At 36.8% G+C, this 13897-nt stretch overlaps 1 protein-coding gene across 9 annotated transcripts in view; it reads left to right on the forward strand.

The window, feature by feature from the left end:
• The window catches only part of ZNF827 (zinc finger protein 827), a 154218-nt gene that overhangs the window by 128336 nt on the left and 11985 nt on the right, over window positions 1-13897 (forward strand). For 5 of the 9 annotated variants that reach the window (XM_088132797.1, XM_088132802.1, XM_088132800.1 and 2 more), the window contains 3 exons: window positions 6923-7060; window positions 8891-9062; window positions 11176-11366. In XM_088132797.1, the coding sequence (XP_087988923.1) occupies window positions 6923-7060; window positions 8891-9062; window positions 11176-11366 (501 nt within the window). The remainder of the gene's footprint in view (window positions 1-6922; window positions 7061-8890; window positions 9063-11175; window positions 11367-13897) is intronic. The other 4 variants (XM_088132799.1, XM_088132794.1, XM_088132795.1 and 1 more) reach the window with 3 other exon arrangements.

The raw sequence follows: 13897 nt of genomic DNA on the forward strand, positions 1-13897 counted from the left end.
GGAGGAAACACACAAACTACTTAAAATGGATGAAAAAGACTATTCTGCAGATAATGGATGTGTTGACATGGCTTTATTCATATCTCCTATTCAATAAAAGTCTTGATTGTAAAAGAATTAAATGAAAGTTTAAAATCTGAATTATTTATTGGTCCATATATTTTTTTGGCTACTGTATGTGGAATGACTAAACAATGGGAAAATCTGACTAGATAGACCATATGGCTACTCTACAGATTCTACACATGATGGATTCTTGGTGTGTATCAGCATGCACACTGCATTATTTCCTATGTATTACTTACTTTATGATCACTACTTACATCATCCACTTCTTATCCTAGATGGGCTAAAATGTGTATAGCACAACAGAATGTACAATTTATTTAGTTAGTTTTATGCAGATATATTTGATTTCAAGTTCAGGGTGGTAAAACTAGCAGTCCCACCTCCATTTTCCCCATATCAACAACCCTCAGAAATAAGTCCAGCTGAGAGAGAGTGACGGGCTATAGTTACCCAGTGACCTTCCATGGCTGAGGTAGATCTGAACCTGGATCTCCCCTGGGCTAGTTCAACCTTCTAACCATTACACCACACTGCATGCCATATAGGTATGAATGTTGGAAGAAAGTAGTAGGGAATACTTAGTGTAGAATAATTGTTGCAAGACTTTTTGCCAACTCCAGATGTCCAATATGTGTTGGGAGTTTGGATACTGTGCTTCAGAGAAAGTACAGCATTAAGATGAGGACCCCACAGAGAATCAGTGATAGTAAAATTGGCCATGAAAGCACATTAGAAAATATTGGCACACTATTCCCCAAAAGGTTGCAACAGAGAAGCAAACATTTTGAGGAAAATTAAAAGAAGAAAGATTCCATGGTATAGATAGATGCAGTGCAAGCTTTTACAAAGTATATTTTCAGCACCTTTTGAAAACATTTAGAATTTGATACTATCATATTTCCTATGGAATTTCATGCAGAATCTATGGGGTTTTTTTTATTTCAGATACTTAAATAAGAAAACCAGAAGGCTAACAAGTAATGCTAAAAGGAATTTTTAAGAGACACACAGAGTTCTAATTGAATCTGATTCTTTGTATCCAAATTAATTCAGATTTATAGCAACCATGCTTTTGGAACTGGCTTATACTTGATATTTTCCTATAGTCATTACCATATTTCTCTCTCCGAAGCATGTTTTGATTAAGTACTCAAAAACTCTGCTAAAACATCTGTTGTTGCTGTAGAGTCAAATGACCATCCTCTTGAACTCAAAACTAATAATTGAAAGAATGGTTCACAATTGATTTCAGAGAAGTTAAAAGCTTCATACACACTTCAACCATTTCCCTTCTGTCTGCCTTTTAAACTTTGCAGAAGGCTAATTTGGAAGATGCGTGATTAATCACACATTAAGGATAATTTGTATTATTATAAGGCAAATAGCAGATAATGGTAGCACCCAGAGGATACCCTTCAAGTGTCAAGCTTTTGTTGTTTCAAGTGCTGTATGAACCGTGGCTTTTCTGAGAGATGGGGCTTATAATAAATAGCCTGTAATAATTACTGCATAGATCTATGTTGCTCAGTTAAGCTAGCATTCAGGCCTTGCTTGAATTAATCACAGTAATTCACTTATACAGCATTTTCTTTGACTGACAATCTATCCAGGTTGCTGTGGCTTTATATAAGTGAAAAAAGAGCACTGCCAGTAGTACAGCCATACATGCAAGTGGAACAGAGAGGGCTTTTGTTTCATAGGGATAACCATTGTTATTTGCGTTCCCACTGTAATAGGGAATATAGATAGACAGATTACTATTTGATCATACTTAGCTAAAGTGTCTATAAGAGGCCTATACAGTTCATGTTTCATCAGACTAATACATGTAATTGTAATGTACTAGATGCTTGATCATGTCTGTTTTTCTAGTCCTGGGTTAGCAACAAAAGTTAGAAATTACTGAGCAGTGTGATGGATTGTATTTGGCTTTATATGTGACTGGTGATATAGGCCTGGGCCAGACCTCTATAACCTCTACAGTTAATTCTTTTTAGAGCTTTCTCTTCTTACTTGTTTGCAAAGAATCCCAGCTGACTTTCTTGAAGGTATTTTTCATAAATGCACATTGCTTTTCTATCCAAAATGTTATTCAACTACCACCCTTTAATTTTGTTGTCTCCACCAGTCACACAAAATATATGGGGAGAAAAAAGCTTCTGATTTTGAATTCTCTTCTTTTTCTCCATCAAAAAGGAAGTGATTAAAGTAAAAAAAGAAAAAGCAGAAAGCTCTAGAATTCAATGAATTCATATTCTATTTTGAGCATTATATTTACTTCCTAGTTTAACAGAAAGACTTGTTTCTTACCAAGGAAAACAGTATTAGCTGTAAATACTTATCAGCAGGATGAACTCACATCAGTAGGATGGACTTACATACAGTATTAACTTTTGCTACCTTAATAGTAACTTTTACAGGTCACATACGGTAATTTAGCTTGCTTAAAGGTACTTTATATACATTGGACTCCAGAACCATTATGCTCAGAGAGATCTCAAACAGGAATACATTACATATTGCATTATACACTTGGCCACTTGAAACAACTCAGTTATTAGTGGATTGTAAATACAAAAATCAGAGAGGGACAGGAAGAAGGGATGATAAACCAGCCCTTGAAAAAGAATATTTTGATGAATTAATCTCATTGTAAGATCTTAACAAACTGTCAAACTGTTGTACAATATTTACACATTTTAGTATAGACCATTGATAATTATGAATTAAACCTAAAATAGCATCTGAATATAATAATAATTTATCTCCAACTCCAGCCATATTTATATCTGAAATATCCTTAGATTGTTTACCAAAACATGTAAGTGGCTCCAGCATCAAATTCCATATAAGAGGAGGTGAGACATTTGTGATGATTTCCATGAAACATCTTGATTGGTGACATTACAAATAGTTGGTGGATTACAAATAATTCCATTTGTAATCACTGAAGCAGACAAATACAATAGTTTAATCCAATCAGTGAAAACAAAAGAAAATCTCTTTTTCACTAAAAAATTTTAACTGCCTTACCTTAAAAATTTAAACTGTTAGAGATACATTTAATTTTGATTACTACACTGACTAGGGGTTGGACTCAATGGCATAAAAGAATCCTTCCAGTTCAAGTAATTCTATGTTCTAAATTGTCTAGGAGTACCACTAGGATAAAGGATGGTGCTGTTGGGTCTCAGAAAGAAAGCAACATTGACAAGCATTATGGGAGTTATTGGGAACCATATGTAGCTATTTATTTTCACCCCAGTCATTAAGATCTCCAGAACAGGAATATGCATTTCGGCTGAACTGCAGAAACAATACACTTCTTTTTTCTTAAAAAATGAAACGAGACCCTTTTTTTGGATGCCAAATATGTCTTGATAACAGCAGGAAATTAAATAGAGAAAACAAAAAGGGGCTGTAAGAAAAGGGTTTCAAATTAAAACTGAGTCTGATGCTATTTGGATATGCAAAAATACTTCTAGTGCTTTCCTATCAACATTGTGGTAAAACATGCAAATTACTATTGTGAAAAGGCATTATTTTTCTATATTTGGAACTGTGTAGGTCTTGATGTTGAGAAGGCAAGCACTTTAGGGAATGACTTGGCTGTTGTCTCTGTTTACCAGCCTATTTGAACAACAACAAAAACCCTTCTCTGGACGCTCATTATTTGTGATGGGGGTGCTGTTTTATACAGTTCTATATTTACTGGACTTGCTGAGTTGGGAATTGTATAAGGCTTGAGAGCATATCATTTACAGTGGGGCAAAAAAGTATTTAGTCAGCCACCAATTGTGCAAGTTCTCCCACTTAAAAAGATGAGAGAGGCCTGTAATTTTCATCATAGGTATACCTCAACTATGAGAGACAAAATGGGGGGAAAAATCCAGAAAATCACATTGTCTGATTTTTAAAGAATTTATTTACAAACCATAGTGGAAAATAAGTATTTGGTCACCTACAAACAAGCAAGGTGTCTGGCTCTCACAGACCTGTAACTACTTCTTTAAGAGGCTCCTCTGTCCTCCACTCGTTACCTGTAGTAATGGCACCTGTTTGACCTTGTTATCAGTATAAAAGACACCTGTCCACAACCTCAAACAGTCACACTCTAAACTCCACTATGGCCAAGACCAAAGAGCTGTTGAAGGACACCAGAAACAAAATTGTAGACCTGCACCAGGCTGGGAAGACTGAATCTGCAATAGGCAAGCAGCTTGGTGTGAAGAAATCAACTGTGGGAGCAATAATTAGAAAATGGAAGACATACAAGACCACATATAATCTCCCTTGATCTGGGGCTCCATGCAAGATCTCACCCTGTGGGGTCAAAATGATCACAAGAATGGTGAGCAAAAATCCCAGAACCACACGGGGGGACCTAGTGAATGACCTGCAGAGAGCTGGGACCAAAGTAACAAAGGCTACCATCAGTAACACACTACGCTGCCAGGGACTCAAATCCCTGTGCACAAGTGCCAGATGTGTCCCCCTGCTTAAGCCAGTACATGTCTGGGCCTGTCTGAAGTTTGCTAGAGAGCATTTGGATGATCCAGAAGAGGATTGGGAGAATGTCATATGGTCAGATGAAACCAAAGCAGACCGTTTTGGTCTAAACTCAACTTGTCCTGTTTGGAGGAGAGAGAATGCTGAGTTGCATCCAAAGAACACCATAGCTACTGTGAAACATGGGGGTGGAAACATCATGCTTTGGGGCTGTTTTTCTGCAAAGGGACCAGGACGACTGATCCGTGTAAAGGAAAGAATGAATGGGGCCATGTATCGTGAGATTTTGAGTGAACACCTCCTTCCATCAGCAAGGGCATTGAAGATGAAACGTGGCTGGGTCTTTCAGCATGACAATGATCCCAAACACACCGCCCGGGCAACGAAGGAGTGGCTTTGTAAGAAGCATTTCAAGGTCCTGGACTGGCCTAGCCAGTCTCCAGATCTCAACCCCATGGAAAACCTTTGGAGGGAGTTGAAAGTCCGTGTTGCCCAGCGACAGCCCCAAAACATCACTGCTCTAGAGGAGATCTGCATGGAGGAATGGGCCAAAATACCAGCAACAGTGTGTGAAAACCTTGTGAAGACTTACAGAAAACGTTTGACCTCTGTCATTGCCAACAAAGGATATATAACAAAGTATTGAGATGAACTTTTGATATTGACCAAATACTTATTTTCCACCATGAATTGCAAATAAATTCTTTAAAAATCAGACAATGTGATTTTCTGGATTTTTTTCCCCATTTTGTCTCTCATAGTTGAGGTATACCTATGATGAAAATTACAGGCCTGTCTCATCTTTTTAAGTGGGAGAACTTGCACAATTGGTGGCTGACTAAATACTTTTTTGCCCCACTGTATCCTTCAGACACAACTTACATTAGCTGTCCAAATTGCTTATACATTCATGCACATACTATCCCAAAACAGTCTATCCCAGCAGAATTCAGTGCTGCTCAGAAAGGAAGTCCTGATACTTTTTGTTTCCCTCAAATAATCATCTTGAAATTGGAAGGGGGCATGGACAGGGAATCAAAGACTGCTGTAATAGCAGATAGTATGGAAGACATACCAGCAGGTAGGAGGAGCAGACGACTGCAGACATTGTTGCTGAAGTCATGGGTGCCTTTGAACATTAGCCATCTTTTGAGAAGGGCTGCTTGCCTTCTGAATTTTAAACCTGTTTGTAAGGCCTAAACTGGGCTTCTCTCTTTATTTCCCTTCCCTTTCAAACTAACTCTTCTCTTTACCTCATCTCCATACAGTTTTGTTCCTTTTTTTCCATCCATTCCCTTCCCAATACATCTAACCCTTCCCCTTATCCTATCTCTATCCTGTTGTTTTTCCTTATTTTTTGCCCCTGGGAAATGTATTTATGTTTTTAAGTGTATTATGTGTCTCTCCATGTGAGAATAGTCGGTGTATGAGGCTAATATATTCAGACAGAAGAATTACTTTTATTTTATAAGTGGGATAGCTTATTTTGCTTAATTTTAACAATGGTTACACACTATACACACATATAAAAATGTATCACGTACACTTTTTATTGGAAATGGAAATGTCCAGATTTGGTTTCAGACGGAATTGGCATACTTAGGTTAACAAGAGGTGGAAAGTGAGGATTGCTCAGGATCTTTGAATTTCATTTTTCTTTGTAGTTCAAGGTAGGTAGGGTTTCTCTTAAATTCAGATTTGTCCTCCTTTTTGGTCCTTCTTATTAATGCTATTAAGGAAGTATGGAATAGTCACGTCATATTCAGAAAGCAAGAATATAACTGGGAATATTAAAACTCAAGAAAACCAGCTGTGTTCTAAACAGGAATTGATGTTCTCTGGAAATAAGGTTTAGAATTAAATTAATAAATAAATCCAGATTCCAAGTTTGATGCACCAGCTACTTGGAAATGGTCAATGAGAGAGATTATTGTTTATAGACACAAAAGATTAAAGTAGAAGAAAGCATATGTGATAGAATCTTGCTTGCAGAATTTCATGTAAGTTGGGGCTAATGCCTGCTACCCTAACTCCCTGCCCTTTAACTGAATTGTTTATTACCTTACTTTTAAAATGATTATAACTTGGAGGAGGTTCCTGTTCTGTCTAAGGAAGAGATTCAAATTAATATAATTTCTATAGTGGTGAAATATTAATTTACAAATTCTTAATAGGATTGATTGGTAGTTTTGCAAAGTCTGATTCATATTCATATTCACTGAGAGCAAGACAGTTTCCTTTTGTTGCCAATTATATATCTAGCAAGACACAGTAGACAATCTGAGAATGCCTTTGGCTTACTAATACTAGAATTACATTTTTTTTTCTTTTTTGGGGGGAGTAGAAACAGAGAAGATAGGACTGGAAGCTGGAAATGGGTTGCCATCCTGGAAATTTAATGATCAGCTCTTTCCTTGTGATGTATGTGGAAAAGTGTTTGGCCGACAACAGACGTTGTCCCGACATCTCTCCCTGCACACAGGTAACACTTTGTTTTTAAAATAAGATAGGATAGAATTCACTCTTTTTTTCAGGGCAACAGAGCACAATTTTTTGAATGCAAGTAAGAGTGAATAGATCTGGAATCACTGCAGTAATCATAGGCAATTACTTAAAACCATCATTAAAATACATCTTTCTCCTCTTTCTGTGATTGTCTGGAACAGCCATGAAATAAGGATCAGTAACTGAAATCTTCTGAATCAAATCCATCTATGTAATAAAAACTGCCTGCCCCCACCCAGTTGCAAACCTAAAGGGAACATAGGTATAAAGAAAACCACATTTATAGAAGTGATCAGTTGTCTAGTAGTGGGGGATAAGATGCAGGGCTGTTCACTTTTAAGAAAACAGTTGATTAAGAACAGAAAGGCGAACCCTTTTCTGTAGTCACCTCAGATCTCTGGAACATACTCTATACTGAGTAAAGGGAATACATTTTAAAAAAAGATGTTTAAATTGACATTTAATCTTGATTACTATTTGATTTCTTTGTTAAAATATTTGGTTTTAACTCTGGTTTTAACTTTAATGTTAACTTTAATAACTTTGGTTTTTATTGTAAACCTCCAAGAGATTTCAGTAATCACAAATAAAGTTTAATAAATAAGTAAATAATAATAAAATCAAACTATCTCTAATATGAAACTAGTGCTGAAATCCTACCCCAAAGGCTGACTTTGTTCATTTCCTCCCACAAATGAATGGAATCTGGAATCCAGCTTCTGGTAGAAAATCTGGCCTGATTGCATTATTGTAATTAGTAGATGTACAATCAAAACTCATGTACACATCTGTATTAATACAGAAATGTGATTATAACAAATATAACTATACCAGATAACTAATCAACATTATATTTGCATATGAAAAAGAACTGGGAAATGTGTTAATCATATCCAATTAAACTATTAGACTTTTTTTGCACAAAAATATTATTTGTATATGATAAAACATCAAATGGAGATATAAGAATGAAGATTATGATCATTTTGTTTTGAACAGCTATGCTTCTTGAAGTATTCTGAAGGGTTTCTTCTACTTTCCCAGTCTGGTTCAATCTGATATACTGGATTTGGGTCATGCTGTCTTTGAATCCTAGGAATTGAGGTCCAGGACATTTGAATAGTTCCACACTGGAGGAAACTGTTCTAGATCATTGCTTTGCACTTATTGCTTTGGTAAAATTGATTCAGTGTTTTACCATGTCTGCACTCTTTTAAATTGCAGAAAGAAATAACCTTTTAGTACACCTACTGTATATTGTATTATTTTTTAAAAAAATCAAAGTAGCATACCCTTTTAAAATCAATCCACTGACCAGTGAAACCCAGGGAATTTCAGGTTAAATTTCTCTATTAATTGAAATCTTTACAACTCTCACAATATCTGGGCTTCAAAAAAATCTAGATGACCACAAGACAACAGCAGAATGTTTTTTTTTTTAAAGCAACTACTTTTATTGGAGTTCCAAATATCCTGCAGTTGAGCCACTTCAGCTGCCAAAGGGCAGATACAGCATTGCACAGGTGCCAAATTAAGTGGTGCAAAAGACCTTTTTGTGAAAGTTCCCAGTGGGTTATTTTTGTTTTTTTTTTTAGAAATATGCCTCTGCATTCTGGTTGAGAGAATCACTTTCTTATAGATGAGAATTTGAGCAGGTATCACTTCTCTTCCTCTGTGCTCTCATTTTCCGGAAGGCTCACAGGGTGCAGCCGTTCTTCATTAAGATTGAAGTCCTAGGCACATACTTGTGACAAGAGAGGCATACAAGAAACTCGGCTCAGTTTTTTTTTTTTACATTTCTTTCCAGAAGAGAGAAAATACAAATGCCACTTGTGCCCATATGCTGCTAAGTGCCGTGCTAATCTGAACCAGCATCTGACTGTGCATTCTGTGAAGTTGGTGAGTACAGACACTGAGGACATTGTCAGCGCTGTCACTTCTGAAGGCAGTGATGGAAAGAAGCACCCTTATTACTACAGGTGAGGATCCCGCTGAAAACCAAGCTCAGAGCCCAGGTCCCAGTTTCCTTTTAGGCCTGTCGGATTATAAAAGTGTAACCACCATACTGTTTATATTTAAGGATAATCTGATGAGTTTATTATGGCTTGCAACAAGGTCCAAGTCAGAGCATTTACCATTTTACAATAGAACATCAGAGTTATGCACACCCCAAGAAATGAAGTAAGATGAAACTGTATTACTCTCTCCCTTGCTGTTGTATTGCAGATATTCCACTGCCGATTTGTACTTTCCAGTCTACCTCTGAAGCTCCTTTATGTCCATACATGCTAGGACAAACTTCATGTTTTTTATACTGTTCTAGAATAACAGGTTCAAAATGCCTTACTTGTTAACTTAAGAATTGGTCTAGCAGGAACTGAAGCCACTTTTGATATTAGTGGACTTTTGAACATCATAATTGTAGGTACTGGGTAAAATCTTGGCTTTTGATCTTCTAAAAATCCTTTGACATGTGAATTAAACGAAGATATGATGAGCTATACGTTTCCAGTTGTCTATAATGTGCTACAGTACTTGCTCCTGAATAACTGCATTGTTTCATTTGTCTGCTTCCCCCTTACATAAAGGTCTTGCATGAACATGGTGCCATGGTTTGCACTTGGAATGCAAACTGTGGGTAGCTTGGGATCCAAACCATGGGTAGTACCTTGCTACAAAGCCCCAGCACCACAAACCCAGTATTGCAAGTAGTAGCATGATGAAATAAATGGATCCATATAGTAAGCAACTGCAGCAAAAATGTATGCAATTTCAAGTGGCCATCTCTGGACTAGTTGAGTGAATTGGACATTGGGTATCTGGTCTGTTAACATTCAAACAATTGCAGGACACGCTGTAAAGTGTACTAGCTATAGAAATAATTCATTTATATGTTAGTAAGTACATGCATGCTATCTTTTGAATCAAAATCAAGGCACCACACACCAGTTAAATTGAACCATATAATTAGAACTTAAAATATAATGAAACAGTAAAAGCTAGCAGCAAACAAACAGAATTAAAAGAGATTAAAGTGTTCTTAGCCTAAGGAAAGCCTTATATTCACTATTCAATTAAAAATGGATAGAGATGGATCTTTCTGTAAAGCGTTTCATACTCTAGTCATCCAAATCAAAATAGTCTGGTGCAGTGCTTAAAACACAGATCCAGGTCTAGTCCACCCTCAATCATAGAAACTTATTGGATGATTTTGGGGTAGACACTGCCTCTAGAATACTATGTGCTCCTAGAGGAAAGGCAGGAAATAAATCTAACAAATAAAATTTATTTTCCCTAGTCCCATGAGAGACAATGTTCTTGAGATGACCCCTGAAATTCCTTGGTCCAAGACCATTTAGGCCTGCCATTTTCAGCTTTCATCCAACAGACATGCTGAATCACAATTCCTGTTCTCTATAACCAGCATGAAAATGGGGCTACTGAGGGTTGTGGTCCATTGAGGTGGAGTGCCAAATCAGGGATATGGCTTTAAAGGCCAAATCAGTGCTACAAGATAAGGACTTGATTGCAAAATGTCCCTCAGTGCCATTTCTATTTGTGTATCTGATTATGCTTTTGCCTAGTCAGGCAGAAAAAAACCCTGAGCCTATTTTGGCTTGCTTGTGTTAAGAATGCCAGATGTTTCTGCACTAGATCCCAAGCTGACACTGGGTATTTCCAAAACTTGGGAATTGCCGTGAAGAGCATAGTGAGCTCCCCATTTGTCCACATAGCAGGCTGACTGAACATCTTGGCAAAGCTGCAGCACATCTTATTGCCCAAAGGAAATAGCTAGGTGATGTGCAGCATCTGGAACCTGTAGTTGTTAATTAACTTTATGATTATTTAGCATCATTATAGCATGTTCGGGATTGTTGCCTTGTGCCTGCCCTTAATCAGCTTGGCAAGGCTGTCAGTTCAGAAGCAGTTCAACAGACAAAAGAATATCCCAGTGCAATTTTAGCTGAACAGTTTGTAAAATCAGGAGCTGGTCAGGTTGAATTAAAAAAAAAAAAAAACAATGTTCATCTGTATCACAGAGGATCCATAAAAGCACATTCTTTAATATTTCTAACTTTCTCCTGCCTCCAGTTGTCATGTGTGTGGATTTGAAACCGAGATGAATGTCCAGTTTGTCAGTCATATGTCGCTTCATGTGGATAAAGAACAATGGATGTTTTCTATTTGCTGCACAGCCTGTGATTTTGTTACCATGGAAGAGGCGGAGATGAAGGCTCATGTTGCCACCAAGCATGCAGGTGATAACCTCTCTCTGTGCCAAGGTTTGTCTCCTCCTGCTGCTTCTCTCCCACTAATCTACATCAGGGTTGAGCAATATCATACCAATTTGGTCCTGCCATTGCAAAATTCTGCTAGCCAAAACCTGAAGTGGGTGATTATGGCCAAATGGATTTTATATTCTGACCTGTTTTGTCATGTGCAAAAATGACATTGTGCATTATTTGGATTCCTTTCAGCTGCTCTGTGAAGAGTTTTTGAGTGCTAATTGCTTCCATTAGATATGAAAATACAAGAATTCACTGAGCAGCTCTTCACACTTGTCTATGTGTGACTGCATTTGCAAATGCTTTGTAACATGGAATGTAGAATCTGCTCAGAAATTCTTTGCAAGCACAAGTAGTAATCTTCTATACTTGTGTAGGCATGACTTCATGAGCTTTGTGCACCAACTTAAATAAAAATACTAAAAATAGCATAATGAGCTACTTATGACATACATGTCATGTCAGCATCTGGATAATCTGTTGTGTTAGTTTCCAGTCATTTTCTCATTTTTCCAACCATAACTTTGTCTGACCCTTTCCTGCATCAATGTCTATTTTTGTTTTATTTGTTTAAAAGTTACACACATGAAAAAATCTATATGCATATTTGTGTATATTTCCCCTAATGTACACATGTTTACAGTTTTCCTAATATACATGCATTTTTGCAAGCAGTTTTGTTCTAATATATACATACTTGTGCTTCTTTCCTAATATACATTTCGCAGGGAGTTTTAAAGTTAAGAACTGCATAGCCAGATTTGGAAAAGTACATATATTGGTATATAACCAACTATTGGCATTTAGATTTGTGTCTACGTTTTGAACTGTGAGCTGCACAAATCTGTATTAAAATGCAAACCAAAATAAGTCTATTTGCTAGACCAATACTTGCTTCTCTTCTTCTCAACTACGTTATCTGCAGAAAAGTGCATTGTACTGGACATGGATGCTAGAAAAATCGTGAAAGAAAACTATTCCCTGTCAGTGTCCCTTTTCTTCTTTCTTTTTGCTAAATGAGGACTCTTATTTGCTTAAAATAGAACTCCTTTTTAAGGACACTATCCTTCCCTTTGCTTTACTCCCCAGATAGTTTGGAGTTCTAATTCAGAGTGGAAATAGAAGACCCGTCTAATATTACTGAATAAAGGCTTTTAAGCGTTTTCGGTGTTCGTGAAAAAGGATTTTGCCTGGAACAAACCACTTTGGTTAGGATGTTAACAGGTTCTTCAACTTAATCGTCCATTGATTTTCATTTTGCCTAAGGAATAATGTAATATAATTTGTCCAGTTATAATTATTTGAAAAATTGAATATAATTAGAACCCCAACATTGCTTTAACACTCCGATCCACAGGAGTTCCTGTGGAAGATTCCTACAAAAGTTAGTCATACTGGACTTTCCTTGATAAAAGAAAAATATAAGTATTTCAACCTTACTTGGAACCTCAAGTTTGCATAAGGCAGAATAGAAGGGAACAATCTGTTTTGTAAGAGTCTTTTCTGGATTGAGGAACAGGCAGATAAAGGAAATAAGTGAATACAGCAGTCCCAATCTTGTCAGAGCACCAGAACACAGAAATACCACGTTTTAGATGTGCTCTTCCCAAAGATCCTTCGAAAGTTGCCATGAAATTGTAATGCTTAATATGACAGGATTGGAAAAGTCTTAAGCACATATGGAATAATAAACTTAAATGTATTTAAATAGTTCAGCTGTAATTACAATCAAATGTATGTTAAATTAGATTTAGTTTTGCCAAGGCCCTGCCAACTTCTGTGTTCTGGCCTTCATCAGTTTTGGGAGGGCAGTCTTTGACATGTCACTCAAAGGCCACAGCCTTACTGTTTTAAAATAACTAAATTGGTGCAAGTGGTACAAAAATATCATACACAGCTAACTGTATTTTAAAACTCATAGATGTAGAAATTCTACTAGGTGGAATAGGTGGAGTTGTTCAGCCAGTAACAACTTCTAGTCATTCCCACTAATGTTCCCAAATATAAAGCTGTCTATCCACCACTGATTCCTCTTAAATGGTCTGGACACAATCTTCTACCAAAAGGCATATTTAAGAAATTACTGTAGACCCAGTAACTCCAGAATGAAGAAGGAAAGGCAGCACTTCGATTACAAACACAAGCTAGAAGCCTAACTTCACATATTAATAACTCTAGAGATGATAGAAACACTGAGATAAAAGTGTTTCCCACCCCACTACCCTTTTTATTCTCTAACTCATCAGAAACAATTTCAAGCTGGCTATCGGTCATCGTCCCACAGAGAATAACACACAAGGTTATCAATTCACCCTTGTTTTGTAGAGCCTACAAAGTAAGATTCAGCAGGCAAAAACAGTATACATTTGGGTTTTAAATCTAGAATTAGATATATATTGCATGCAAAAAGCAGCAGTGTTCAGTTTGATTTTGAAGATAGCAGTGAAGACAAAGAGTTTCATGGTTTCCAAGATAGCAGTGATTCTGATTAAAATTTTGTAAAAACTTCATTTTTTCATTCAAAGAGG

The sequence above is a fragment of the Python bivittatus genome, unplaced genomic scaffold (assembly GCF_059951505.1).
Source record: "Python bivittatus isolate LINGU-HERP-01145 unplaced genomic scaffold, Pbiv_v1 ctg000070_np1212, whole genome shotgun sequence".
NCBI lineage: Eukaryota > Metazoa > Chordata > Lepidosauria > Squamata > Pythonidae > Python > Python bivittatus.